The following is a 13,621-nucleotide window of genomic DNA, read 5'->3' as shown; positions in this document are numbered from 1 at the left end:
GGAAGTGGAATAAAAATGACACCCCTTTCAGAAAAAAAAAAAAAAAAAAGTACCCGATCATTGGCATCTCAGTCAGAGCTTGGGGATGTGCCAAGAATCAACCCTTAACCCATTTGTGCTCCAGCTTACTAAAGCCCCCCCCCCATCAGAAACAGATGGTTGGAACCTGACAATGGTGCAGACTTTTCATTAGGACTTGTGCCACCCTGCCCCGTTTAGAACACCAACACTGCCACATAACTACCTCCAGCCAACTAGTGTTTCATACTTATAGAAAAGTTTATTTTCCATTGGCTGCTTTCCTGAAGCTTTTGGGTTTTCGATGGTGACTCTTAAATTTCTTCTTTAAGGAACTCAACTGTGGCTGTGGAGAGAGAGAAATTGCACTGTCTTTCCAAGAACCTCTGCATGTGGCCAGGGCTAGAATGCTCACACAAAGCATCACACCAAGCTTCTTGTTTTTCAGGTTGAGTGTCAGTACAATCCCAGTCCTAGTTACTGAGGACACAGGGCCAGTGAGAGACAAGACTTGACTTCCAGCTCCCCTCAGCCCTTGTATAAGATCTACAAACAACATCCCCTCCCTTGCTCCCAACAAATACAGTGTCTGTACCAAATGCTCCTCATAGAACTGAGCCATAAAATACTGCAGATCCTGTTCTTCCTGGGGTAGAGGAAGGGAGACAAGGAGGAAATCCACCTCCTCCCCTCTGAGGAGTCTTCTAGAATCATCCTTTTCCATCAGCAATAATGTTCCTGAAAACCAGCCCACTTTACACATTCAGGGCCTGAACATGCATTCCTGCTGTTTCCCAAACACACAAGGACTGCAGGATCAGGACTAAAATGTCTGCGCCTGTGAAGACATCCACAGGCAGAATCAGGAGCACTGAGAAAGGGTAAAGGGAGCAACTTGATAGGGTTTAGTCTGTCTAAATCCTATCAACCTTTTCATTCCAAAGGAGACTGATTAAGAAGGGAGTAGTGGATGTAATTTTAGGACCTAAAGGACACTTCTGTCTCCTTGGCCTAAGATTCCCACTCCTGGGGCAGCAAGCAGTAGGATTCAAACCAGGATTAAAGAAAAGGAGTACTTGTGGCACCTTAGAGACTAAAATTTATTTGAGCATAAGCTTTCGTGAGCTACAGCTCACTTCATCGGATGCATCGGAATGCATCCGATGAAGTGAGCTGTAGCTCACGAAAGCTTATTGTCAAATACATTTGTTAGTCTCTAAGGTGCCACAAGTACTCCTTTTCTTTTTGCGAATACAGATTAACACGGCTGCTACTCTGAAACCAGGATTAGACATTTGTATGGGTAATAATATCCCCTGTTCCTCTAGCCAGGATACAAGTTCACTAAAGGATAAAAACCCAGTGCTTCAGGGTCTAAGCCAGTCACTGACTTCCAGGGTCAGGAGGAAACATCCCCCGAAAGGTTTTATACCAGCTGAGCCCATCTTGCATTGGCCCCTCTCACAGACAGGAGAGGGGATGAATCATTGGTCTAATCATGCAGTACATCCTCACACACAGGGGCTCACCTCTGATTCTGCAAACACTTTCCCTTGATGTGGCTGTGCATGGCAGCACAACACTCACCTTTCCCCTTTTGTTGCCAGCTCGTCTGGTCTCATCCATCTTTTCACTCTCCTCTCCATTCATGCTGCTGTTTTCCTCTGCGGGCTTGGCCCCATCTTCCTCGTTGTCTGTCACGAAGTCATCATCACCTTCCCGGTCTCCTTGCACTACCGGCCTTTTCTCTGGGAAAAGCTCAGCTAAAACACAAGGTAAGACCCAACTTGGGATCAGATTCCTCTGCCTACTTCTTTGACTTAGCCTTACTCCAATGGCTTCCCGGGCAACTTTCTTAAAGGTGTTTCATCAGCAAAGGCACTGGAGGTTGCAAAACTGAAGCACCAAATTCCAGTCCTTTTATCAGCAATGGTTGAATATCCCCGACAGCCAGACAGCACATTACTACCAAGACACCTGGAAGACAAATATAACCCCCGTATTTCAGTAGTAAGTGCCCAATACCCTTATTAGCCCAGCTACAGGGGATATTTAACAGTTATACTCCAGTAGCCTTACAACCCCATCTCTCCTCCAGTCTTTTTTAGATAGGAACTCAATAGAATTCACCCTACCTGGTAGGAAATCCTCTGCAGGATGGGTGGGATTGTAGGCTCCAGGACTGTTCTGGGAAAGGCAGAGGAGTGCATGTCGCCTGTAAGCATACAGGTTCCGGCAGGTCCTATGCTGACAAGTGCTTCTCCCCTTGTACGATCTCAGTTTTGGTGGCGATTCAGTGATAATGGGCATTTAATGCTCAGGATCTGGAGAAGAGTAACCCCCACCCACTCCGGATTCTGTGTTTAGGAATCACCACCTTCCCACATACATGTTGTACATGCCGCATGTTCTTCCTGCTGGCATTACATCAGTAAAATCACTGGCTGGGTCCAATCCTGCTGCTGCCCTCTATAACGCTAGCAAAGGAAATGCTACATCTCTTTTCCTACAATTCTTTCTTGTTCTTTTCTGTTTGCAACCAACAATAAATTATCTCCAGGCATCCCTCCCCCAAGCTGCTAACAAAGTTTAAATTGACATTAAATTGAGTTGGCTTTGTGGCTTCCCAGCAGGTAGCCAACTAGGAAGAGGAGACAGGGAATAGAAACAGAGCGTCCCTTTAAGACGGTCAGAAAACACAAAAGCTCTTGCTCACATGGGTACAAGTCGCTCATGCTGTCATCTGTGTCATCTTCTTCCTCTTCACTGGACACAGGCTCCCAAAATTTTCCCTTTCTATGGGGCTGCCTGCTCCCCTCGGCCTGGTCATCTCGCCGCCGCTGTCTCTTCTGCAGGAGGCAGGCAGGAACATACTCCACGCCCTCCTTCTGGCACTCCTCATCTAAAAACAAACCAGTCAGGGCTCATTCACAAATAATGCAAGTGGTTCAAGAATTTGGTGGTCTTGTTAAGAACAGAATGGACTAGAAGCAGAGCACAGTGCTAAGTAGCACGTCAGAAATGCAAACAGCATCTATGAGCAGATCTAGAGGGACTTTAAGCAGACCTAGGGAGCCTAAGGTTTTGTCACACTGCGCATATTTCGGTTTCTAGCAGCAGCAAAGGGGGTGTGTGTTTACTGTTTGTGAAAGGTGTCAGGCTCGACAATCCTGCAGACTGGAGTCCACTAAGGAAGTACAGCACGAGCAACACCAATGCCAGCTTCCCACATACACTGCCCCAACTCTCACTTAGAGATCCCTACGAGGGCTGCAGTGTAGTTCAGTCTTCCTGGTCCATTCAAAACTTGGCTTATCTGATGAGAATGCCAATAGTACCTACAGATACTGTAACTGCAGGGGAGATGTTTTTTTATGAGGTGGCTGCTTGCTCACCAGAACCTGGACTGGGATATGCCAGCTCACTTCATACAGGCCATCAAGCAGCCAACAGATGCTGATATTTAGTCACTGCTGACCTGGGCAGGATTTGAAGACCAGTAATCTGCAACCTCCAGTGCCTTTGCTGATGAAACACAACTATGTCAAGAGCCAGACACATTTAGTCTTGAGAATGACTTGAAGTCTTAACACGATTCCCCACATATACGACCTGTTATGCAGGTTTGCATTAGTGAGGCCCAAGAAGTTCACAAACTGTGGTGTGCAGAGAGGTAGCTAGTCACTTGGTACCAGTTCCTCCCCATTTCCAGCTGCTAAGTTGTATTTAAGGGCAGCTAAAAAAATATTAAATAATTTCCTAATTATATTTTTGGTGCAAGTGACAGTTGCCACAGGGACATAACGAGATCACAAATGCAAGGAAACATGTCTACAAGGCAATCCCTGAATTAAAGTGTGACCCACTCTATTGGAAAGTTTGAGAATCCCTACTTTAAAAGTAGACACTCCAATTTGTTCACTATAGGAAACCATTGCTCTCTACTTTTGAGGTCACCATTCCTTCCTGGCTGGGGGAAGCATGCAGGAGCACTGCTCTGTATTACTGCCATGCTGCAGAACGATTTCCAAACACTCTACACACGCATAGCAGGAGAGCACGTTAAAAGGTCAGAAAGGGAAGAGAAAAAACACAGCAGAAGATGATAGAGTCACTTACATTTTTTCAGCGCTCTCTGATAGCGCCTTCCTTGGACATGACGCAGCACATGCTCTGGAAGCCTGTTGATGTGCCTAAGAGTGAGCTTGCAAAACAGCTGATGGCTAGAGAAGAAAAACCAGATATGCAGTTTAGTAAAATTATTATATACAAGAAATGAGAGTCTCTCACCTCTAAGCGGCCAGTTCAGAGTCAATACCTGCCAAAGCTGCTTTATAAATGCTTTTCCAGCCCACTGGATGGATACCTACTTAAACACTCAGGCATCACTCCCCCATTGGCCATGCAATTAACAATAGCAAGAGCTCCATGTGAACATGGAGGGGAGGGATAGCTCAGTGATTTGAGCACTGGTGTGAGTTCAATCCTTGAGGGGGCCATTTGGAAACTGGGGCAAAAATTGGGGATTGGTCCTGCTTTGAGCAGGGGGTTGGACTAGATGACCTCCTGAGGTTCCTTCCAACCCCGATATTCTATGATTCTAACATTAAGGAAGAAACAGACACGCACGGATTCTTGGTACTGGGCACAATGTGTGGCTCGAATTCGCTGTAGTCAAATGCTCTTGCGGTCTTTATCAGTCTCAGATACTTCTTGCCACTAGTATAAGCTTGCAGCTCTGGCATCCGACATGGCAGCTCGTGACCTGTCAACCTGCATTTTACCTAAGCAGCCAAAAAGGAGAGAAGAAAACAGCCTATTGGAGCAGTGTAAGGACCCCTGTGATAATCTGGCTCTTTCCAGGCTAGGCATAAAGGACTCTCACTCCTCTTCCCTGGCTCCAGACACCCCCAAGCAACCTTCCCTGCTGTTTACATCATTTTGGTCCCCAAAACCCCACCCCTAACAGAGCAAGGGGCGGGGGTAGCAGACCCCTCCCCTGCCCAGCCTGTGGGCCCTGTCTGCTGGGCTGGTATCCAGAGGTGCAGGCAGGGAGATCTGTGCTCCCCTTCATGAGCGCTGCACCCCCCTCCCCCAAGCTAACACTTCCTCTGACTTGGAGATCCCCCAGCCCCCAGACTGGGGTCCCCCCCCCCGGGCCGCTCGCCTCATCCTGCCCCCCCCCATCCTCGGGACTGGGGTCCCCCTGGGACCCTCCCCCCCGCCGGACTGGGCCACCCCCCGGGACTGGGGTCCCCCCCGGGCCCAGCGCCTCACCCCGCCCCCGGGACTGGGGTCCCCCCCGGGCCCAGCGCCTCACCCCGCCCCCGGGACTGGGGCCTCCCCCGGGCCCAGCGCCTCACCCCGCCCCCGGGACTGGGGTCCCCCCCCCCAGGCCGCTCGCCTTATTGCCCGGCTCGACGAGGCGCAGCACCGGGTGCTGCTGTAGGAAGCGCTGAACCTCCGCGGGCACCTCGCACATGACGGCGCTGGAGGGTGGCGGAGCCCGGCCCCCACGTGGAGGCAGCCGGCCAGCCTCCGCCACGGCCCAAGCCGGAAGTCAGGGAACCCCGGAGGCTCTGGGAGCCGGAACCATAGAGAGCAGCGGCCGGACGGACACCCCCGGCTTCCGGTGGGAGCCGGAAGAGGAAGCAGTGGAGGCGGGGCGGAAGAGCCGGGGAGCGGTACCGCTGAGGCCGCCATGGCCGGCTGGGGCCGGTTGCTGCCGCTGCCGCCGCGCAAGGCCAGCTACCAGGTGAGAGCCAGGGGCCCCCTTCTCCGGCCGGGGCCCATAGCTGCGGTGGGGCCGGGGGTGGCCCGGGCTGCCCGGCAAGGCGCAGGCCACCCCGCTCTCCGCTGCCAGGCTGGGCCAGGGGGCCGAGCGCTGCGTCAGGCCGCCTGCCGCAAACGGGGCGGGGGGGCGCTGGCACCCGGCCAGGCGTCTCCTCGCCCTGTCGCAGGGGCTCGGGGAGAAGGTGGCCGTGGGCTTGATCTGCGCTGTTAGGTTGGGTGTATCTAGTGTGTGGGCCCCTAGTGGTGTCAGGCCGGGGGAAGGGGGTGGGTGTGTGTGTGTGGGGGGGGGGGTTTATTATGAAAGACACGCGGCTTGTTTCCAGCTGTGGCAGTCTGAACAGAGAGGTCTCAAAAACGGAGCGAGGCTCGCTAAAATATCCCATTGAAATACAGTCCGGGAAGAGGGGCACATTCATCACAAAAGGGAGCGTGTCTACCGACTGCTGTACATGAATCCCCGTCTGTCTGGTCTCTTAAACATCATCCACAACTCTAGTCAGTTCGAAAACCTTCTAAGGATACATTAGGTTGTATTAGAAGTGTTAATTATTGCATTATTATTAATAGCACTGTGGGCCTCCAAAGTGCTTAGTTAATGTTCCAGGCTTCATGTAAGATTAGGCTGAACACATCCTGGTTGGTCTGCTTGCATCTGCAGTCACTGCACCACTTCTGGAGTTTATTCATTTTTGTCAATTAGATGTTGAGCTTGTGAGATGACAGCAGGACATAGATAAACGGGACATCTTGTGTCAGGGATTAAGCCATCCAGTAGTGTCCAAATCTAAATGAAGCTAGCTCTAAAATACTGACCAATAACGACTGACAGCTGTCAATCTGTTATTAACCAACATGATGATGATGATGGTAGGAGACAAAGTATTTGAGTCTGGCCATGTCTGTTAAATGGTAATATACCAACTGATTTAATGAAGCTCAAAAATTATGAAGTACTAGAACTCTGATGGCATTTATAGCAAGGAGATGTTCCCATTCGTGTTAAGAAACAGCATCCTTAATTTGTTCTATCTGATTTCTAATACAGAATAACATGAAGGCAAAGAGCAGTCATAATTGAACTATATTCCTAAAATTGAAATTTGATTTTAAATTCTTTGTATTGTAATCTAAATTAGAATGAGTTAGGGATGAGTTCAGATGAGATCTACAATACCTTTTCCCCAGCAAATAAAATCATAAGATCACTGTGACAACCATTATCATGTGGGGCCAATTGCAAAGCAGAGTGGCTACAACAGGGGTTCTCAGACTCAGGGTTGGGACCCCTCAGGGGGTCACAAGGTTATTACATGGGGGGGGGTGTCACGAGCTGTCAACCTCCACCCCAAGCCACGCTTTGCCTACAGCATTTATAATGGTGCTAAATATATAAAAGTGTTTTTAATTTATAAGGGGGGGTCACACTCAGAGACTTGCTATGTGAAAGGGGTCACCAGTAAAAAAAAGTTTAAGAGCCACTGGGCTACAAGATGTCTCTCATTTTGTTTAGATATCAAACTGTTCGGTCAGAAGAAATTTTTTTGGATATTCTCTTATTAAAGCACATTCTGGTTTGGTTCAGCAAAGTAAAGGTAAGGGAGAATTTTTTGGGTCCTACTCATTTGTCTTATTCCAAAAGGTGTTGTATTTTGAGCAGCCTTGTATCTATGCTACATTGCAACAATATTTGGTATGAGGAGAGTGAAAAGAGGAACAGCTTCTGCTTTGGTAGTGGGTAATTATTTTATTTTAAATGTATTAGGATTCAATGTAATTAAAGGCTATTGTCATAAATAAGAGTTCTTTCACCCACCTCAAGGAATGCAGGGAAGATTAACTAATTATAAAGCTCTCTGAAGATGAAAATCTCCAAGTATCCTATTAATAGATACCTCATATAATGTAAATAAAATATCTGACTAGTATTAAGGCAATAGAATGGTAGCTTTGGAGCATGTTCACCTTCCGTTTCTGATGGTGCAAACCCTGCAGGAATTTAGCTGGGTCCTTACCCCACATATCCTGTTTCTCATTTTAATGTATTCCAGAGACTTGCTTGAGATCCTGCAGATGTAGAAGTTCCACAGCAGCTTCTGCTAAATCTGAAGAGGATGTCTTATTCAAGTGGGGCCTTTTACTGATCCCCCTCACCACATTTTGTCTTGGTACATGGCAGGTAAATACCACCATTTCATTGTCCTGAGATATCTGAGCACTTAGGAAGAAGTGGGAACTGTTCAGGATGGTGCATAGCTCAGTGGTTTGAACATTGGTCTGCTAAACCCAGGGTTGTGAGTTCAATCCTTTGGGGGGCCATTTAGGGTTCTGTGGCAAAAATTGGGGGACTGGTCCTGCTTTGAGCAGGGGGTTGGACTAGATGATCTCCTGAGGTCCCTTCCAACCCTGATATTCTATGCAAGTATCTATGGCCTAACTCAGACATGGCCCTCTTAAGTGGCAACATAGAGGGTGGCCAACCCCAAAATTTGACCCCTTTTTTTGTCTTTCTGTCTGTTGGCAAATTCCATGCAAGTTTGAGGATGGGAGATTCATTTTCCTTAAACCCATGTTTCAGCACTTTTTTTTCCTCCCGAAAATGTAGTGGTCTCACTTTTCATATCACAGCCTTTCCTTTAATAGACCAATGTGACCCATGATGGAAGAAAAAATCCTGACGATGATGTGGATTTCCCTCCCAAAATTGCAAGAACTCATTATAAACAGCTCCCATATATATGACACTACTGTGCACTACTACTTGTGCGTTTGTGCATTCCCAGGTTCAGCGTCGGAAGTGGAAGCTAAAATTGATAGCAGATTTGGAGTCAAGAGTTGCATCAGAGCCCATTCCTCTGCCTATAGAGTAAGTGTGAGAGTTGGGATGCTACTGTTTATTTATGTAGCTCCAACTATGTGCTAAGAACTTTAGACATGATGCTCGCTCCCAGGAGCTTACTAGATGACATACAAATGAAGGGATGCCACAAAAAACAATGTGTGGACAAGAAGGGAAGGAAGGTAAATGTCATGTTAGTTCCATTATTTTAAACAGGGACTGCCATAAATATCCGCAGTACTTTTAAAGACATGCAAAAAGGCAAGGTCTCTGTCTTGTAGAGTTTGCAGTATAATTCAGACAAGTATGATGCACAGGATGACCACTCCGGGGCAGGAAGCTATTGGAGGTATTGCTGGGGATGAGACCCATAGAAGGGACAGTGCTTAGGATTCGATCCAAAGACCACTGAAGTCAATGGAAAGATTCCCATTGATTTCAGAGAGCCTTGGATCATGCCCTCAGTGCCTGGGTTCTGCCTGAGCATGGAAACAGTTTGTCAGATGGAGGAAAGCGGTGTGGGAGAAGGGTTCTGTTAGATCACATGGCCATCCAATACTGAGTGTGAAAACACTCCCAATTTGTGCAAGTTCGGGGATTGAGATGGGAAGGGAAATCTCTCCTGTTGATTAGGCATCTATGTGCTGTGTTAGCAGGAAGCAGACCCTCCTCCTCTCTGACTGGTGTTTGCCTAGCTGGGTCACATAAGAGACGTTTGGGTGCAAGTGGCATGGAAGAGACTCAACTGATTTATGCATCTGTGGATGCACTTGGGATACTACTGACTGATCTTACTGTGAATTGATGTAACCTTTTCTCTTGTGCTACTAAATTATGAAGCCAGCTGTTTATCTCAGGGGCATTCTCCCCCCCCCCCCCCCGCCTTGTTTTCACTGTTGCTAGTGCCTTCTTTGCTTTACTTGCCACCTTGCAAATTGGTCTGTGGGGGAATAATGAAGGAGATAAATCCTAAATGAAATTATGGAACTAACTGCATCTTTCATTTCCATGCATCATGTTTCCCTGCAGCCCCATGGAGCTAAAGGAACTGGAGTACAGGTCTGTAAAGGCCCGAGGGTATTTCGACCACTCCAAGGAGCTCTATATTTTGCCACGTTCATTGGTGGACCCTGAACGAGAATCCAGAGAAGCTGGACGGCTGACATCCAACCCAGAAAGTGGAGCAAATGTCATTACTCCCTTTTACTGCACAGACCTAGGGTATATTCAGATACTAACTAGAGAATCGTGTGTATTACTGCTGTGCTACAGCCAGGCAACTGAAACTCTGAAGCATGTGTTGCTTCCTCCTCCCTTCCAAAGGTTGAGTTGCAGCAGCTGGACTTGTATAAATCATTCTTTTCCCCTTCTAAGAATCTTCCTGATAATCAGTAGGGCCACTGAGCCTTGACTCCTAAGTGTTGATTACAGTGGGTTTTAAATACATTTAACAGGCTAAAAAAAAGTGGCCACCAAACACCTGGCTTGCTAACCTCCTTGGTAGGTAGTTCAGGAAGTAGAGGAAGGTGATTGGAGTTTTGCTTTTGCTTGTGAAGGATTTTTTCTTTTCTTCTTGTGTTTTTATATGTAACTATAGGATCACAATTCTAGTCAATCGAGGATTTGTCCCTAAAAAGAAGGTGAAACCAGAGACCAGACTGAAAGGACAGGTAAGAGGAATAGAGTAAAGCCTCACTAGTTAGAGTTCTGCTCTGGGACTGTCTAGGAGAAGCTGTTCATATGTCAATAATCATATGCCTAGATGCGTTTGGCACCATAGTAGGTCACGTGACTATTCAGTATCTTGAAGTGGAGGGATACATTGTACTTCTCAAAGCAGGTGGGATTTCTCTCCCCATTGGCTTGAATGAATGTAGTGCTCTTTAAAATGAGAAACTGATATTGATCTGCCCATTCCCCTGCTATACATCTTTGTCTTAACCTGCGGCACCATCAGTTCTCCCCTCTGTGGGCCTTGGATGGTGCTGGAGTTTTATGACCCAGATAAATATTCACCAGGGCCCATGGGAATTTTGGAATGGTATAAGCTGCAAAGAAATCTGCTATTGTTTCCACCCCTTCCCCCCCCCCTTTAGATCCGAGACGAAACAGACCTTGTTGGAGTGGTGAGGCTGTCAGAAACCCGGAAGCCTTTTGTGCCTGAAAACAACATAGAAAAGAACCGCTGGCATTACCGTGACCTGGAGGCTATGGCGAGGGTGACTGGTGCTGAGCCCATCTTTATCGATGCAGATTTCAGTAAGACAAAGACAAAGAGCTAGATTCTCCTATCTCCTCCTTGGTTTGAGAGTGGCCTAGTGTGTCTCTTGCCCTGAAATCTGAAATACCTGTGGGAGGCAGGAGTCCTAGCGCAGCGACTGACAGAAGTACTTTGCTTATTTTTCTTAGTGTAGAAATATTAATTTGCTAACTGGCTTAGACTTTAGTGCACTTCTCTAGAGACTTACCTCGGGCATTTCAAGACAGTAGGCTGGGCAGACAGGTATTGCACCTCTATCTTTGTTTCCTGTATTTTGCCAAGTTTAGTATCTTGAGTAAGATCACCAGCACTGCAGAATGACAGCTCAGAATGCAAAGGTGCATGAGAATTCTATGCTCTCACCTCCATTCCTACAGCAAGGGGCCAAGCCAACACCCCCATAGAGATAAGAGCACCTGTTTCATGTGGCTGGGCTCAAGAAGGAAAACGGCACCTGTTATAGAATGCTGCTGCTACAGCAAAAATGTTTTATATTTACCATTGAGATCCCAGGGAAGAGTCAACGCTGCTGCTGCAGTAGGTTTTGCAAATAACTCAAGAAACTTGTAGGCACAGTGGGCAATAGGATGGGGAGATACTGACCCCATGGTAGTTCTGATTCTAGAACAGTCATGTGCGATACAGACTATTAATGTATATTACCATAGCCCCAATCATAGACCAAGACCCCACTGTGCTTGGTGTTGTATAAACACTATTCTTTAAGCATGTTTTAATCTGTGGCACCATATTGTACTTATAGGGAGCACAGTCCCAGGGGGACCCATTGGAGGCCAGACAAGAGTGACCTTGAGGAATGAACATATGCAGTACATAATAACCTGGTAAGTCTGCATTAACTATTACTTTAAGCTTTCAGAGTTTAAACTGGCTGACTTATGCAACACTGGGAGGGCTGAAAGCGAGGGAGTTAACAGCATTGACTCAAAAATATCTGGCTTTCCTACTGCTTCGCTTTATGGCCTGTGACAAGTCACTTAGCCTTTCTGTGCCTCCACTTCCCTATCTGTAAAATGAGTTCTTTTAAGGCCTAATGTATGGAAAATACTTGAAGATCTGTGGATGGTATACGCTCCAGTAATCCAAGTTGCAGCTGCAGAGCAGTATAATATCGTCAGCCAACCCTCCCCCTTTAAAGTCATCCGCTGAAGCTGTCTTGTTCCCTTTCTGACTGACTCTTCCATTCCCCTTTGCAGGTATGGCTTATGTGCTGCAACATCCTACATGTGGTACAAAAAGTTCATACAAAAAATACCCCTTTGAGAGAAGGCCCCCTATGGGTCACTCCTCGATGCAGCACATACAAGATCTCAAGCTCTCAGAAGACCCACAGAGAAGAAACTGGCCTGGCTGTGAAAGAACCAAATTCACAAATTGCAAGTTTCATTAGAGTCTTCATCCCAAGCTGGCTCTGGCCTATCAAGTGCTTGTTGTGGCTATGCTGCTCTGTAAATCAGTGCAGCTAGTGAACTACCATAAAACTGTTGATCAGATTCTGTAAAAGAAATCTGTAAAGCCAGATGTTCTAGCATCATGAGTCTGGCTACTCACTGGAAATTTGGTTGTAGCAGCTACTTGGAAGCATTGAGCCATGGTTGGGTAGGGCTTATGCTATCACTGCCTTGCCTGTTTTTGCAGAAGGTGAAGAAATATTTTCAAATTGATTGCGCCTTTCACCTGGTGTAGGTGATAATTCAGGAAATAGCTTATCAATTACAAGGAGGTATGAGGTACAATTTGAGTATTTGTCATGATTGTGGAAACTATTAGAAATACCTCTCAAAGTTCACTCATGATCCAACGAATCAGGTCCTCTGGATTGTTTTTATTAAAGAATGCACTTCACAGGGGAAGGTTTGCAGATGAGGAAATAAAGGGCTTTGTGTACATGTGGTCTTTTTGCTCTGTGTATATCTGAACCAAGAACTCACCATGTCTTATCAGCTAGGAGAGATTAGATCCTCTGCACTTAAGCTTCCTTAACTTAAGGGGGTAGGTGCTATAATACTAATAGTTTAGGTAGCCCTGGCATTACCCTGACAGTGTCTAAGCCCCACCAGCCCTGACTAGGGGGTTCTTTCACCTATCTTACCTTTAGGTCCCCTCTGGTAGATATGGTCTGGGCATGCCTAAACCTACACAAGGTCGGGGGGGGGGGGGGGAGATGCACACCTTAACCTTTAGGCTAGTGGCTACAATATCTGTGCAGGATACACAGGTTCAGCTCCCCCCTGTAAATGCAAAGAGTAACTTTGAGAGGCAGGGCTTAGGTAACATGAGTTTTGTAGTGGCTAACTCATACATACTGGCTTTTGTGAATCCCATTCTTCAGTAGCTAGGCTCCCTCTACAATATTCAGAGTGTTAAGTGCTAAACTCTAAGTTGTGAATAGCAGGTGGCTAGTTCTACACCTTAGACATAGGGCTTCTTTTTATTAACTGATAAAAGCCTAGCTAAAAACAGTGAGTCAGCATTTATCCAAAAACCACCACCCTGTATCTAAGAGCTTGCCCACAGAGCTGTAATGCATACTACAGCAGTGTGATTTCTAAAGCACACTAACAGTTCCCTAGTGCTAGTTTTCAGAGTAGCAGCCGTGTTAGTCTGTATTCACAAAAAGAAAAGGAGTACTTGTGGCACCTTAGAGACTAACAAATTTATTAGAGCATAAGCTTTCGTGAGCTACAGTGCTA

General features: G+C 46.8%; 2 protein-coding genes across 3 annotated transcripts; one reads left to right on the top strand and one right to left on the bottom strand.

Moving 5' to 3' along the window:
• Positions 1-260: 260 nt before the first annotated feature.
• On the bottom strand, positions 261-5,549 carry SURF2 (surfeit 2). The gene is made up of 6 exons (XM_038374738.2): positions 5,423-5,549; positions 4,648-4,802; positions 4,138-4,241; positions 2,735-2,920; positions 1,606-1,781; positions 261-364 (listed from the first exon to the last, which is right to left on the bottom strand). Exons 1-6 carry the CDS (start codon positions 5,498-5,500, stop codon positions 281-283), a joined length of 783 nt encoding a protein of 260 aa, XP_038230666.1. The 5' UTR covers positions 5,501-5,549; the 3' UTR covers positions 261-280.
• A 96-nt stretch (positions 5,550-5,645) lies between these two features.
• On the top strand, positions 5,646-12,815 carry LOC119844203 (surfeit locus protein 1). Of its 2 annotated transcripts, XM_038374740.2 has the most exons (9): positions 5,646-5,773; positions 7,322-7,403; positions 7,860-7,987; positions 8,592-8,674; positions 9,677-9,868; positions 10,245-10,317; positions 10,744-10,906; positions 11,671-11,752; positions 12,125-12,815. In XM_038374740.2, the coding sequence occupies exons 1-9, from the start codon at positions 5,720-5,722 to the stop codon at positions 12,189-12,191; spliced, it is 924 nt and encodes a 307-aa protein (XP_038230668.1). In that variant the 5' UTR covers positions 5,646-5,719; the 3' UTR covers positions 12,192-12,815. The 2 variants fall into 2 exon arrangements, with proteins under 2 accessions (XP_038230668.1, XP_038230669.1); XM_038374741.2 differs by lacking the exon at positions 7,322-7,403 and having other exon boundaries at positions 5,672-5,773.
• Positions 12,816-13,621: the final 806 nt, after the last annotated feature.

This window comes from Dermochelys coriacea, chromosome 16 (genome assembly GCF_009764565.3).
Source record: "Dermochelys coriacea isolate rDerCor1 chromosome 16, rDerCor1.pri.v4, whole genome shotgun sequence".
In the NCBI taxonomy this organism is placed as follows: domain Eukaryota; kingdom Metazoa; phylum Chordata; order Testudines; family Dermochelyidae; genus Dermochelys; species Dermochelys coriacea.
Note: the sequence above shows the minus strand (reverse complement) of the source record. Positions and strands in the feature narration are given on the sequence as shown.

What these genes read in the sequence shown, in the direction of transcription:
- LOC119844203 (XM_038374740.2), top strand. Translation starts at nt 5,720, where the DNA reads ATGGCCGGCTGGGGCCGGTTGCTGCCGCTGCCGCCGCGCAAGGCCAGC. An exon ending in CGCGCAAGGCCAGCTACCAG is followed by an intron (nt 5,774 to 7,321) that starts GTGAGAGCCAGG and finishes CATTTTGTTTAG; the next exon opens with ATATCAAACTGTTCGGTCAG. An exon ending in ATGCAGTACATAATAACCTG is followed by an intron (nt 11,753 to 12,124) that starts GTAAGTCTGCAT and finishes TCCCCTTTGCAG; the next exon opens with GTATGGCTTATGTGCTGCAA.
- SURF2 (XM_038374738.2), bottom strand. Translation starts at nt 5,500, where the DNA reads ATGTGCGAGGTGCCCGCGGAGGTTCAGCGCTTCCTACAGCAGCACCCG. An exon ending in GTGCCCAGTACCAAGAATCC is followed by an intron (nt 4,242 to 4,647) that starts GTGCGTGTCTGT and finishes TTTCTTCTCTAG; the next exon opens with CCATCAGCTGTTTTGCAAGC. An exon ending in TCAGAGAGCGCTGAAAAAAT is followed by an intron (nt 2,921 to 4,137) that starts GTAAGTGACTCT and finishes GTTTGTTTTTAG; the next exon opens with ATGAGGAGTGCCAGAAGGAG.